At 42.0% G+C, this 14,712-nt stretch overlaps 1 protein-coding gene and 1 long non-coding RNA gene across 6 annotated transcripts in view; one reads left to right on the top strand and one right to left on the bottom strand.

Moving 5' to 3' along the window:
* Positions 1 to 5,879, top strand: part of TGM5 (transglutaminase 5) — a 30,815-nt gene extending 24,936 nt beyond the window's left edge. The window contains exons 11-13 of the mRNA XM_012098881.4: positions 117 to 277; positions 5,046 to 5,179; positions 5,343 to 5,879. Coding sequence (XP_011954271.2) covers positions 117 to 277; positions 5,046 to 5,179; positions 5,343 to 5,496 — 449 coding nt within the window. The 3' untranslated portion in view covers positions 5,497 to 5,879. The remainder of the gene's footprint in view (positions 1 to 116; positions 278 to 5,045; positions 5,180 to 5,342) is intronic.
* LOC105603203 (uncharacterized) overlaps positions 1 to 14,712 on the bottom strand; it is a 55,412-nt gene that overhangs the window by 11,507 nt on the left and 29,193 nt on the right. For all 5 annotated transcript variants that reach the window (XR_009597258.1, XR_009597257.1, XR_006056870.2 and 2 more), the window contains one exon: positions 12,743 to 12,873. This is a non-coding gene — a long non-coding RNA (uncharacterized LOC105603203). The remainder of the gene's footprint in view (positions 1 to 12,742; positions 12,874 to 14,712) is intronic.

Raw genomic sequence — 14,712 nt, 5'->3', positions numbered from 1 at the left:
TGCTTCATTGGGGGCTCAGTAAGGTTGGCCTCTCCTCTGCATAGTAGGGTCCCAGATCCACCCAGGCCTAGCTGATTTCTCTAGCGAGTCTCACCCATCCTGTGTTCTCTCCCTAGCAAAGACCTATCCCTGCAAAATCACCTATTCCCAGTACAGCCAGTACCTGTCCACAGACAAGCTGATCCGCATCAGTGCCCTGGGTGAAGAGAAGAACAGTCCCGAGAAGATCCTGGTGAACAAGATCATCACCTTAGCCTATCCCAGCATCGTGATTAATGTAGGCAAGAGCCCTGCACATGGCCTGAGGGCTCCTTGGGACTGACTGGGGGTGGGGGATAGAGACCCCTGAGAGCTTGCTCAGGAGAGCAGCCCCTTCCCCTGCCTCTTCTGGTGCCTCCAGGAACCTCCCCACCAGGAGCAGGTTTATCAGAAAACACTGGATGAGGTCTCCATCCTCTTGTACCCTGAGAGGTCTTATGGGTGGCATCTTGAGCAACTGCCATGGGGAGATTGGGGAAAGACCCCTCTGTTGTATCTCCTCCTGCTGTTGGCCTTCCCCAGGGTCAACATGAGGAAACTTGGGCTCAAATGGGAGGATCCTGAGTCGGGGAAGAACTCTGCCTGAACAAAGGTCAGCTCAGGTTTGATGTGCTACTTCCTGTCTGTGGATCCTTAGACAAGCCCTGGGCTTCTGCAGCTTGAACTGTCAATGATGGGCTTAGACTAGATGGCCTCCGAGGACTCCTCTTTCTCTGACATTCTGGTGGGGAGACTCCACAGGGCTCTTCCTGCTGGTGCTGTTTCCCCAAGGCCAAGCAGCCTCCTAGATCCTGCCAAGTGAGCCTGGGGTGCCCCCCGTAGGGTGCGTCTGGCAAGCCCAGCCACTGGAGTCTATTTTAGGGAGGGTTTCCAAAGGTGCCTCCAAGTTTCCTGAGGCTACTTCCTTCTCTCTAAGCCCTGAATGATCCACTGGTCTTGACTCACACACTGGTGTGAAAAGAAATTGAGCCAACTACGATAAAAGGGTGAGAAGGGATGGAGTTAGACTGTGAAAAGAAAAAACAAAACCTGTCCCCAAATGATCCTATCAAATCACCCCTGAGAACCCTTCGGAGCTCTTGTTTATTTCACATTTCAATGAAATCCTTGCAGCAGAGGAAATATTACTGAACACTCCCAAGTCATCAGAACTTTCCGTACAATGGGTCGAGTAGAAATATTTCACACAAATGTCCATACATGTGTAAGTGAAGTAAAAGTTTCACATAACAATATTTTGTGTGATGAACACTGATATTCTATTCTATTTCATTTTAAAAAATTAATTTAATTATTTTACAATATTGTGGTGGGTTTTGCCATACATCCACATGAATCAGCCATGGGTGCAAAACTGTCCCCCATCCCAAACCCCCCTCCTCCCTCCCTCCCCATACTATCCCTCTGGGTTGTCCCAGAGCACTGGCTTTGACTGCCTTGCTTCATGCATCAAACTTGCACCTGTCATCTAGTTTACATATGGTAATATACATGTTTCAGTGGTATTCTCTCAAATTATCCCACCCTCACCCTATCCCATATAGCCCCAAAGTCTGTTCTTTACATCTGTGTCTCTTTCGCTGTCTTGTATATAGGGTCATCGTTATCGTCTAAATTCTCTCTATATATAAATATATATACACACACAGACACATTAATATACTGAATTAATGTTTCTCTGACTTACTTCACTCTGTATAATAGGCTCCAATTTCATCCACCTCATTAGAATTGCTGGGATGTGGGTCATAGAAGATCTCGCTGTGATTTATGTCAGAGTGTTCTGCCTATGTTTCCCTCTAAGAGTATAGTTTCTGGTCTTACATTTAGATCTTTAATCCATTTTGAGTTTAGCTTTGTGTATGGTGTTAAAAAGTGTTCTAGTTTCATTTTTTTACAGGTGGTTGACCAGTTTTCCCAGCACCACTTGTTGAAGAGATAATCTTTTCTCCATTGTATATTTTTGTCCCCTTTGCCAAAGATAAGGTGTCCATAGTTGCATGGATTTATCTCTGGGCTATTTTGTTCCATTGATTTATATTTCTGTCTTTGTGCCAGTACCATACTGTACTGATGACTGTAGCTTTGCAATATAGTCTGAAGTCAGGAAAGTTGATTCCTCCAGTTCCATTCTTCTTTCTGGCTATTCAAGGTTTTTTGTGTTTCCATACAAATTGTGAAATTATTTGCCCTAGTTCTGTGAAAAATACCACTGATAGCTTAATAGGGATTCCACTGAATCTATAGATTGCTTTGGGTAGTATACTCATTTTCATTATATTGAATCAATGAACATGGTATATTTCTCCATCTATTTGTGTCATCTTTGATTTCTTTCATCAGTGTTTTATAGTTTTCTATATATAGGTCTTTTGTTTTTTTAGGTAAATTTATTCCTAAGTATTTCATTCTTTTTGTTGCAATGGTGAATGGGATTGTTTCCTTAATTTCTTTCTGTTTTTTCATTGTTAGCGTATAGAAACGCAAGGGATTTCTGTGTATTAATTTTATATCCTGCAACTTTACTATATTCATTGATTAGCCCCAGTAATTTTCTGGTGGTATCTTTAGGGTTTTCTATGTAGAGGATCATGTCATCTGCAAACCGTGAGAGTTTTATTTCTTCTTTTCCAATCTGGATTCATTTTATTTATTTTTATTCTCTGATTGCTGTGGCTAGGACTTCCAAAACTATGTTGAATAGCAGTGGTGAGAGTGGGCACCCTTGTCTTGTTCCTGATTTTAGAGTAAATGCTTTTAATGTTTTGCCATTGAGGAAAATGTTTGCTGTGGGTTTGTCGTATATGGCTTTTATTATGTTTATGTTTATTATGTCGTATATGTTTTATTATGTTTATTATAGGTATGTTCCTTCTATGCCTGCTTTCTGGAGGGTTTTTATCATAAATGGGTGTTGAATTTTGTCAAAGGCTTTTTCTGCATCTATTGAAATAATCATATGGTTTTTATCTTTCAATTTGTTGATATGGTATATCACATTGATTTGCATATATTGAAGAATCCTTGCATCTCTGTGATAAAGCCCACTTGGTCATGATGTATGATCTTTTTAATATGTTGTTGGATTCTGTTTGCTAGAATTTTGTTGAGGATTTTTGCATCTATGGTCGTCAGTGATACTGGCCTATAGTTTTCTTTTTTGGTGGCATCTTTGTCTGGTTTTGATACTAGGGTGATGTTGGCCTCTTAGAATGAGTTTGGGAGTTTGCCTTCCTCTGCTATTTTCTGGAAGAGGTTGAGTAGGATAGGTATTAGCTCTTCTCTAAATTTTTGGTAGAATTCACCTGTGAAGCCATCTGGTCCTGGGCTTTTGTTTGTTGGCATATTTTTTTTTTATTACAGTGTTGATTTCCATGCTTGTGATGGGTCTGTTAAGATTTTCTATTTCTTCCTGGTTCAGTTTTTGAAGGTTATACTTTTATAAGAATTTGTCCATTTCTTCCAAGTTGCCCATTTTATTGGCATATAATTGCTCATAGTAGTCTCTTATGATCTTTTGTATTTCTGTGTTGTTTGTTGTGATTTCTCCAGTTTCATTTCTAATTTTATTGATTTGATTCTTCTCCCTTTTTTTCTTGATAAGTCTGGCTAACAGTTTGTCTATTTTATTTATCATCTCAAAGAACCAGCTTTTAGTTTTGTTGATTTTGTTATAGTCTCCTTTGTTTCTTTTTCATTTATTTCTGTTCTGATTTTTATTTCTTTCCTTTTACTAACTTTGGGGTTCTTCTTTTTTTTTTTTTTTCCAGTTGCTTTAGGTGTAAAGTCAGGTTGTTTATTTGATGCTTCTCTTGTTTCTTGAGGTAGGCTTGTATGGCTATGAACCTCCCTCTTAGCACTGCTTTTACTGAATCCCGTAAGTTTTGGATTGTTGTGCTTTCATTTTCATTTGTTTCTATGCACATTTTGATTTTCTTTTTGATTTCTTCTGTGATCTGTTGGTTATTCAGAAGCGTTTGTTTAGCTTCCATATGTTTGTGTTTTTAGTAATTTTTTTCCTGTAGTTGACATCTAATCTTATCACATTGTGATCAGAAAAGATGCTTGAAATGATTTCAATTTTTAAAAATTTACCAAGGCTGGATTTAGGGCCCAGGATGTGATCTATCCTGGAGAATGTTCTCTGCGCACTTAAGAAAAAGGTGAAATCTATTGTTTTGGGGTGAAATTCCCTGTAGATTTAAATTAGGTCTAACTGGTTCATTGTATCATTTAAAGCTGGTGTTTTCTTGCTAATTTTCTGTCTGGTTGATCTATTCATAGGAGTGGGGTATTAAAGTTCCCCAGTATTATTATGTTACTGTTAATTTTCCCTTTCATACTTGTTAGCATTTGCCTTATGTATTGAGGTGCTCCTATGTTGGGTACATATATATTTATAATTGTTATATCTTCTTCTTGGATTGATCCTTTGATCATTATGTAGTGTCCTTCTTTGTCTCTTATCACGGTCTTTATTTCAAAGTCTATTTTATCTGATATGAGTATTGCTACTCCTGCTTTCTTTTGGTCTCCATTTTCATGAAATATCTTTTTCCAGCCCCTCACTTTCAGTATGTATATGTCCCTAGGTCTGAGGTGGGCCTCTTGTAGACAGCATATATAGGGGTCTTGTTTTTGTATCCATTCGGCCAGTCTTTATCTTTCGGTTAGAGCATTTAACCCATTTACATTTAAGGTAATTATTGATAAATATGATCCCATTACCATTTAGTTTTTTGTTTGGGGTTCATTTTTATAAACCTTTTCTGTGTTTCCTGTCTAGAGATCTTTAAGCCTTTGTTGAAGAGCTGGTTTGGTAGTGCTGATCTATTTCATTTTTTAAAAAATGTTAATGACAATCCATTAAGTCGTCCATACTTGGAAAAACACAGGCCATGGAAATCTAGTTCTTTAGGAAGCAGATCTAGGGAACAGTGCCCTCCATAAATGTCTGATGAACTGGGGGATGAGACTAATTCTCCTCTCTGGATTTCCCTGTTCAGGTTTTAGGAGCAGCCATTGTGAACCAGCCGCTCTCTATACAGGTGGTATTTTCAAACCCCCTCTCGGAGCAGGTTGAAGACTGTGTGCTGACTGTGGAAGGAAGTGGTCTCTTCAGGAGACAGCAGAGAGTCCTGTGAGTGCTGGCAGTGCCCACTCTCCCTCGCATCTTATCCTTGGGGTGGAACTGTCCTTTGTTCTAGGCTTAGGGGAAGGGGAAGTCTGGCTTCTGAGTAGAAAGGGGCTCTGGGGTTATCATGATCCCATGGTTTTCTGACAGTCTGTTTTCTCTGCTGCAGCATTGGAGTCCTCAAACCCCATCACAGAGCCAGTCTCACTCTGGAGACTATCCCCTTCAAGAGTGGCCAAAGGCAAATCCAAGCGAATCTGAGGAGCAACAAATTTAAGGACATCAAGGGTTACAGGAATGTCTATATAAACTTTGGGTTATAAATTCTGGGACAAGGAGCTGGATGTGTAGCTTTAGGCAAAGAGCATGTGTTAGGCTTTAGGTAAACAGCAAGTTCAAATGCAAGCTGTGCCATTCCCCACCCAAACAGAGGCTTCTCTTGGCTCTGACGTGAGCAGCAGAGGAGAAAATGGCAATGGATAGCCCCCTGGGCCATTTGCATTGCTCCCCGGGGACTCTGCTCAGGGCCCAGGGATTCCACGGTGTCCTATCCAGAACTGTGAGACTGACCATGCAGTCCAGAATTGCAGGCTTGATTTAATGACCCCCAGATGTCCAGAAAAGAACAAGACTGGCTGAGCAGCTGTTCCTTTGTCATTGCAATGGCTACTTCCTTAGTACCAATAAACTTCAGCTCTCATTCTCATCTTTGTGTGCCCAGACACCCATTGCTTCCCCCACAGCAGCTCCACCTGTGCCCTGGATGCTGGGAGTGAGTGTCCTCCTGTTTTACTACTTGAGCGCACTCACTCATTCAAAAAACCTTTACCGAGGAGTTTGGGATGGACGTGTACACACTGCTATATTTAGAATGGGTAACCAACAAGGTCCTGCACAGAACTCTGCTCAGTGTTCTGTGGGGGCCTGAATGGGAGGGGAGTCTGGGGGGGGAGAATGGATACATGCACGTGTACGGCTGAGTTGCCTCACCGTCTACCTGAAACCATCACAACACTGTTAACTGGCTATACCCTAATACACAATAAAAAGTTCAAAAATAAAAAAAAGAGAGAGTAAAGAAACATTTCTGAGTGGTTGGTCTGCGCCAGGCACTGTTCTGAGTGTAGAAGTGCATGCTTACTCAGTTGCTCAGCTGTGTCCTACTCTCTGTGACTCTGTGGACTGTAGACGAAGAGGCAGTAAATAAAGCAAAGTCCCTGCCTGCTGAAGCTTCCATCCTGGGGGTGGGGAGACAGACAATCCATATGTCAATTAAAAAAGAAGGCCTTACAGATGGTCTATCCGTCATGACTGAGTTAGGAAAACAAAAACCTTTGTAGATGTCTCTGCTGCTGCTTAGTTGCTGCAGTTGTGTCTAACTCTGTGTGACCCTATGACTGCAGCCTGCCAGGCTCCTCTCTTCATGGGATTCTCTCGGCAAGAGTACTAGACTGGGTTGCCATGCCCTCTTCCAAGGGATCTTCCCCACCCAGAGATCGAACCCGGGTCTCCTGCATTGCAGGCAGATTCTATATCATGTAGATGTCTCTACATGCTACTATCTTTACATCTTAGAAAAAAGTCTGGGAGATCTCTCACTTGGGCATCCTTTGAATCCCTTCCCAAATCACATCTAAGAAGTCCCACAATCTTAACTGTCCCAACCCCTTGGCTAAAAGTCCCCTGGTGCGTTGTGGTACTGGATGGCTGAGTTCTGGAGAGAAAGCTGGCTAAATAATACAGTGAGGTAGATTTTAGGTAGGGAGTGAAGTATCTCAGACTTTTCTATTGGTTGCTGCTGGTGTTTATGGTCCTATTGAGCACAAAGCAACTTGATCATTGTTTCCTCTGGCATACGCCAGCTTTCTCACAATGCAGGAAGTTCTGTGTGGAGAAAGGCATGATGTACCCGCCCTCTAGGCACTGGCTACGTGACTGAGGCAGCTGCTTGGGGCATATATTAAATGCACGCATTAAATCAAAAAGTTAAATACTTCTGTTATATATGAACAAAAGGGTAAGTGCAGTTAATCAGAGGGAGAGGAAGGGGTGTGGTGGGAACTGCAGAGTAGGTTGATAGTCCTCTTAAAGATAGGGCTGAGAACCAGGAGGATTCTGGCAGCATGGAGCTGGAGGTAGCCTATAATTATTTCATTCTATAATTATAATCTGACAGTCACGAAAAATGGTTTAAGGAGAACATCATGGAGGGGGGCATCCTACAGAGGCAGTGACCCCTGAAGGACTTGGAGTATTTCTGCTACTGCACTCTCAGACTCTTTCACAAACCTTGATTTTAACACCATATTCACTCTTTTCATCAGCAAGTATCCACTGAGTTTCTGATAGGGGCCAGGCCCTGAGTTAGGCACCTAGGACAAAAGAAGGACCAAGAACTGCCCTTGTGGAGCTCAAATTGAGCACGTTGAGAATGAAAAATAAAACATGAGGGGACTTCCCTGGCAGTCCAATGGTCAAGATCTCACCTTCCAATGCAAGGGGTGTGGGTTTGATCCCTGGTCAGGAAGCTAAGATCCCACATGCCTCAGCCAAAAAGGAAAAAAAAAAAAAAAAAAACCCATAAAATACAGAAGGAATATATAACAAATTCAATGAAGACTTTAAAAAATTTAGTAAGCAGGAGATTATAATACAGTGTGGTGAGAATCACCATCAGGGTGAGGATAGGGTGTCGTGGGAGCAAAGGAGGGGCAACTAGTCCAGTCTTAGGACTATGGATCAAGGAAGACTTCCTGGAGGGAATGCCATTTAAGCTAAGCACTAAAAGGCCAGGAGTTAGCCAAACAGGGGCTTCCCTGGTAGCTCAGCTGGTAAAGAATCCGCCTGCAATGCAGGAGACCCCAGTTTGATCCCTGGGCTGGGAAGATCCCCTGGAGAAGAGACTGGCTACCCACTCCAGTATTCTTGCCTGGAGAATCCCATGGACAGAGGAGCCTGGCAGGCCCCAGACCACAGGGTCGCAGAGTCGGACATGACTGAGCGACTTTCATTCATTAGCCAAACAGATTCAGCATTGAAGGGGTGGGACTGGAGTAAAGCAGTCAGGAATTGCATGTCACCAAGATGGCTAGAGATCAGAGCAGGAGGGAGCAAGTTGCAGGAAAAAATGTGGCGATAGCCAGGGAGTCAAAAGTTTCAGGTGGTAGCCTAAGGAATTTGGACCGTGATCATTTTCAGGCATGTTTCCTCTAAACCTCAGTTCAGTCACTGCCTGTGATGTCAGTGCTTAAAGCAAGCAGACTTCAGGTGATTTGAGAAACACTTAAAGGACAAATAGTTCTCCATCCTCATCTGTCATAGGACCTTACAATTTCCTTCAGAGTCACTCTTTGGAGTTAAGGCCTTCCTTGAATGTCAAGGTTGTCTTTAATCCATTCATTTAATATTTACTGAGTACCTATGTGTAGAATATTCTAGGTCCAGAGGATAGAGCAGTAAACAAGGCAAATAAAGTCTTCCCTGATCCATTCCCAACTCACAACCCCAGTGGAATTCAGCACAGACAGACCTCAGAGATATTGCAGGTTTGCTTCCAGACCACTGCAACAAAGCGAGTATCACTATAAAGTAAGTCACATCAATTTTGGGGTTTCTCAGTGCATGTAAGTTATGCTTACAACATACAGTAGTCTACTAAGTGTGCAACAGCACGGCATGTAAAGGAATGATGTTATACATTTTAATTAATACCTGATTGCTAAAAATGCTAACCATTATCTGACAATGCAAGTTGTCACAAAACTTCACGTTGTAAAAAGACACAATGTTTGCAAAGTGCAATAAAATGAGGTATGCCTGTATAAACGTCCAGCCACAGGCACAAAGGAGCCTTGTAAAGACTTGCAGATGCTGGAAATTATGAATCCTTTATGTGCTTCCACAAGGTTGAACCTCACAACACCTATGAGATCAATATTGTTATTATCTCCCAGGTGGCTCAGTGGTAAAGAATCTGTCTGCCAATTCAGGAGACATGGGTTCGATCCCTGGGTCAGGAAGGTCCCCTGGAGTAGAAAGTGGCAACCCACTCCAGTGTTCTTGCCTGGAGAATCCCATGGACAGTGGAGCCTGGTGGCCACAGTCCATGGGGCTGCAGATAGTTTCACATGACTGGGCACATAAACATCCCTCATTTTGTAGAAGCAAAAACTAAGTGTCAGAGAAAGTTAACAGATTTGCCTTAGGCCTTGAAGCTTGAAAATGGCAGACCCAAACTCAAACCTAGGCCTTCTAATTCCAAATCTGGGGTCTTTCCGCTCCCCTCCTCGTGCCCCCAGCAGCACTTCCTTGTTTGTAGGTATCGACATAATTAATAATAGCATCTATCATCTATCCAGCTTCCCAGGGGGCAGAGTGGTAAAGAATCCGCCTGCCAAAGCAGAGAGACCTGGGTTTGATCCCTGGGTTGGGAAAATCCTCTGGAGAAGGAAATGGCAACCTGCTCCAGTATTCTTACCTGGAAAATTCCATAGACAGAGGAGCCTGGCAGGCTACAGACCATGGGGGTCACAAAGAGTTGGACATAACTGAGCACTCCTCACTGTTTCAAATCATCTATCCATCACCTTTCTCTGTACATACCAGTCACATGACCTACATTACATTAACGTATCACTGTCTTGTAAGGTAGATATTATAACTCCCATTTTATACAGGAAAAACCTAAGGCACAAAAGTGAATGGACATTCATTGATTGCTCTCACCTTTCCATTGGTGATAGCACCCCAGCTTTTTTTGGAGGAACCCCTTTGTTCCTCATGGTAATTTTGATGGGTCTGTCAGCCAAGGCTCTCTGAGTTCCTCTTGCCAAGAGGTGGTCATGTGACACACTGGACCAGTGTAAAGTCTCAGGACTTTGGTTCCAGAGGGGAGAGAAGGCAGAGACTTGGAGCTGATCACCCAGGTAGCAGGGCTCCAGAGAGAGACCACCCAGCAGCTCCTGCTTCCTAGACCCCCTGAGATGCCCTGGATTCCTCCCTTCCCCTGGTTCTGAGCCTTGTCCTCTGTTTTCTATCAGTTTCAGGAGTCCCCTCAATTACTTGCATTCAAAGGACTTTCTCTCATTCAGAGAGAGATTAGACAGCTTGTTTAAGATCACACAGCAGGGACTTCCCTGGTGGCCCAATGGCTAAGACTCCACACTCTCAATGCAGGTGCCCAGGGCTCAGACCATGGTCAGGGAATTAGATAGGCCACATAGGCCACAACTAAGAGTTCACATGCTGCAACAAAGATCAAACACCCTCAGGGCCACAACTAAGACCCGGCGAAGTCAAATAAATAAATAAGTAAAAATAATTAGAAAGAAAACAATCACAGAGCTAAGTCTCTGTGACTCCAAATTCCCGCTACACCATCGTATCCAGTGAAGTATCCTAGAAGTCTGCCTTTTGGTCCTAGGGGTGCCCTGATTAGTGCCAGAAACTAACCTGAAGTTCAAGGAAGTGGCAGAAATTCTAATTCACCCCAACCTTGTAGATAACAAGAGAGGTTAGGGCTGGCAGCATGGAAAAAGGGGCAGGTGCCTGCTAGAGCTAGACTTTGTTTCCAGGCCCTGCTCCTCCTCTGGTCTCTGGCCTGACCTTCCAGACCCATTGCCCAGTGTTTCTCCCTCACCATCTGCCCGGTGACTACCAGGGAAATGACCAGTGTGCAGCAAGTACTGCCTCCCTACCTGCCGATTAGACCCAGCTTTGCAGTGTCTGGAAAAGCACCTGGTGCCAGCTTTGGGCCTGCAGCTTTTTTAGAAGTGCAGACACAGGAATTTGATTGCAAAGTGCTCCCCGCTTGCCTCGGACCCAGAGGATGGGACGTGGCTTCAGACTGTACAACAAGCACAAGCACGGAGCTTCCTAAAGGGAGGCGGACTGAGTGCTGGGACTAGCAGAGGGGTTCAGGAAACGTTTGAGCTGGGACAATGCAGGAATCCGTGGGACTGTGAGAAAGAGCTCTGCCATTCTTTACCAAGTTGGAGGGAAAACAGTCAAGATGACAGACAGGAATGAAAGGCTTTTTTAAAGAAACACATTGCTTATGTTCATCGTATTTGGGGATTTTCCAGTTACCTTTTGGTACTCATTTACAGCCTAGTTCCAATGCGACTGAATTTAATCCTTTGTAATTTGTTGAGCCCTGTGCTGTGGACCAGCATGTGGTTCATTCTGATAGATGTTTCACATGCTCTTGAGTATGTGTTCTGCAGTTTTGTGATACATGTTTTAAATACATGTCCTTTAGGTCAAGTTTGCTAATCATTTGCTCAATTCTATATCCTTATTAATTTTTTTTGTTTGTTCTATAAATTATTAAGAGAACTGTATCTAAAATCTCCCATTATGATTGAGGATTTATCTATTTCTTCTTTAATTCTTCCTTTGAGTGTGTGTATTTTGAGGACAAGGGCTGTTTAGAGGTGGGCAGGGGTAGGGAATCACAGTAACTGTAGGGCACTTACAGCCAGAGGCTTCAAAGAGTGAGAGAAAGGGAAGACTGTTGGAAACAAGAGACAGAAAGAGCTTTGTGAGGAAGGCTGCCTGCCAGAAACTGATGTTTGGTGACACTATAGGGAAGGAACCAGAAGAACTGATACTTTAACCACACTCTCCTCCATCCTCTGATTTGATGCTTGTGCCCCCTGTTAGGCAAAGAACACAGCTGGGGGCCAGAGAGCCAGGAGCCTTTGTGTATCATCCAGCTTTGGGGCACAGGGCAAGATAGAGAGATATATAGAGTATATCTGGGGCAGAGGGTTGGGGGAGAGAAATAAAAAACACCCAGCATAGGAAGTAACTAAACTGACTTTAAAGGTACTGAGCCTCAGAGGGGGAATCCTGGCCCGAACACTGTGGGTGAGGAGCATAGCTGGGCCTGGGTACCACTTCACACTCCTCCACTCTCCATGTAATTTAAAAAGTGTTACGCATACCTTGAAATATAATTGATCTTCAAGTTAGCTGGACATGGCCTATTTTTCATTTATGGATGGTGTGTTCTACAGCCACTTCTCCATGTACAGTTTGTATTCTCCAGGAACTACTTTGTATACGCCTGCTTAGCTTATTACTGTGTTACATTTGGCAAGAGAGTTGAGTTTCCCACGTTTTAAGGGGCTATAGTTCAGAACAAAAAAAAACTTATAGCAGGCATAGATATGTAAACACAATGAACTTGCAGAGCACGTTTGAAGTTCTGCAGTGAAGTCTAGCTGCTCACACACTTTGGTGTCCAGCTGGGGCACAGGAAGGATAAAGAAAGTGCCTCCATCTAGAACCCCAGCTCAGCCCCTGACCCTTAATGAGCTGACAGACCACTCTCCCATCCTACTTAAATCAAGAAATAGCCATGTATTGACTCACAATTTGCTCAGGCCTGGAAAAATCCTGCAGGAAATGTTAAAAGTCAGATGGTCTTTCAAGCCCTTTTAAATTGAACTACAAGAAAAGAGTGACTCATTAAGACTCATTTTGTAGATATTAACTGAGTTATAAACTCAGTATGAAAGATAAGAGATTTGACTCTCAGTTTCCTTACATATTTTTAAACTTTACCTCTATATGGAATAAGGTGACCTATCCAGTTCTTTGGAGAACAGAAGCTTCCATTGATCCGTTTCCTCATTTTTCATTTGTTCATTAAATCCATCAGTCCAAAAATGTTTCTTGAGCCTCTGTGTTTGCTGCTGTGGGCAAACAAAAGATAACAAGGAAAATTTGTTTGCCTGGAAACATATGCTTTCATTTGCTAAAAGATATTTTCTCATTTATACAGTTCTAGGTTATCTAGTTTTTCCTTCAGCATTTTTCAAGCTATTATTTCATTAGTCTTCTGGTTTCTATTGTTTTCATTGAGATATCATCTATTTATCTTATTTTACCCCTTTGGAAGTAATGTTTCTCTCTGGTTACTTAAACATTTTTAAAAAAAAAATCCTTGGGGCTGGTGCACTGGGATGACCCAGAGAGATGGTATGGGAAAGGAGGTGGGAGGGGGGTTCAGGATTGGGAACACCTGTGTACACCTGTGGTGGATTCATGTTGATGTATGGCAAAACCAATACAGTATTGTAAAGTAAAATAAAAAAATAAATAAACAGATATTTCCACCATAAAAAAAAAAATCCTAACTAGAGTTCTTAGGACAACATGAATTGGTGGTTTCAGTTTTGGAACATTCTTGGCATTATCTCTTCTAAACATTTCTTCTGCCCTATTCTCTTTCTCTCCTCTTCAATTTCACACTTTTCCCCTCCATGCTTAAATGGACTGTCTTCTATTGATCTGTTTTCTAGTTCACCAATCTTCTCTGAGATTAATCTGTTTTTAAACTCATTTATGATGTTTTTAATTTTAGTTATTATACTTTTCAATACTACAATCTCTGTTAGATTATTTTCTACATATTTTAATAACTGACAAAATTATTGTCAGATATCTGCAGATTATCATTTATTTTCTTGAATAATCACATTTTTGTCATGAATAACTTTAATATCTGGATCTTCTGTGGGCCTGTTTCTATTGTCTATATTTCTCTTGGTTTTCAATCATTTGGTTTTTTTTTTTTTCCTGTTATGGTTGGTAATTTCTTACTGAATGCTAGATATTGTATATAAAAATCGTAGAGATAAAGACAGGCTCTGGATAATATTAACATCCTCCAAAGAAATTACCTTCTACTAGGCACTTAAGGTAGGGCAGAGGACCATAATCCAGGCTGACTTAAATAAGGTTTCAGCACAGGCAACAAAAGCAAAAATAGACAAATGAGACTACATCAAACTTTGAAACTATTGTTCATTGAAGGACACAATCAACATAGTGAAAAGGCAACCTATGGTTTATGAGAAAAGACTTACAAATCATAAATCTGGTAAGGAGCTAGTTTCCAGAACATATAAAGAACTCTTACAATTTAACAACAAGAATTAAATAACCAAATTTAAAAATTGGCAAAGGATTTGAATAGACATTTCTTCCAAGTTGATATACAAATGGCCAATAAGCATATGAAAAGATGTTTCATATCACTAACTATGAGAAAAATGCAATGAAAACTGCAGTGAAGGGAGTTCCCTGGTGGTCCAGTGATTAAGACTCTGTGCTTCCAACTCAGGGAGCCTAGGTTCAATCCCTGGTCAGGAAACTAGATCCTGCATGCCAGAACTAAGAGCCTGCATTCCACAAGAAAGATTCTGTTCATGGCAATGAAGATCCCATGTGCCGCAAACTAAAACCTGGTGCAGCCAGATAAATCTTTTAAAAGTGCATTAAAGGGGCCAGAGCAGCCAGTGGCAGTGGCAGTGAGGGGCATCCATTCTACCAGGGCATCTGTCTGCTGGACAACAGGTCTGGGAAGAATGTGCTACAAGTTGAGGTTCTGGGAAATAACACAAATGTCCATTGACAGATGAATGGATAAAGAACATGCAGTACGTATATACAATGGAATACTCAGGCACAAAAAAGAATGAAATAATGCTGTTTTCAGCAATAAGATGGACCTAGAAATTATTGTACTA

This window comes from Ovis aries, chromosome 18 (genome assembly GCF_016772045.2).
Source record: "Ovis aries strain OAR_USU_Benz2616 breed Rambouillet chromosome 18, ARS-UI_Ramb_v3.0, whole genome shotgun sequence".
NCBI classification, from domain to species: domain Eukaryota; kingdom Metazoa; phylum Chordata; class Mammalia; order Artiodactyla; family Bovidae; genus Ovis; species Ovis aries.
The sequence above is the reverse complement of the archived record's forward strand: the minus strand, read 5'-3'. Positions and strand labels throughout refer to the sequence as shown.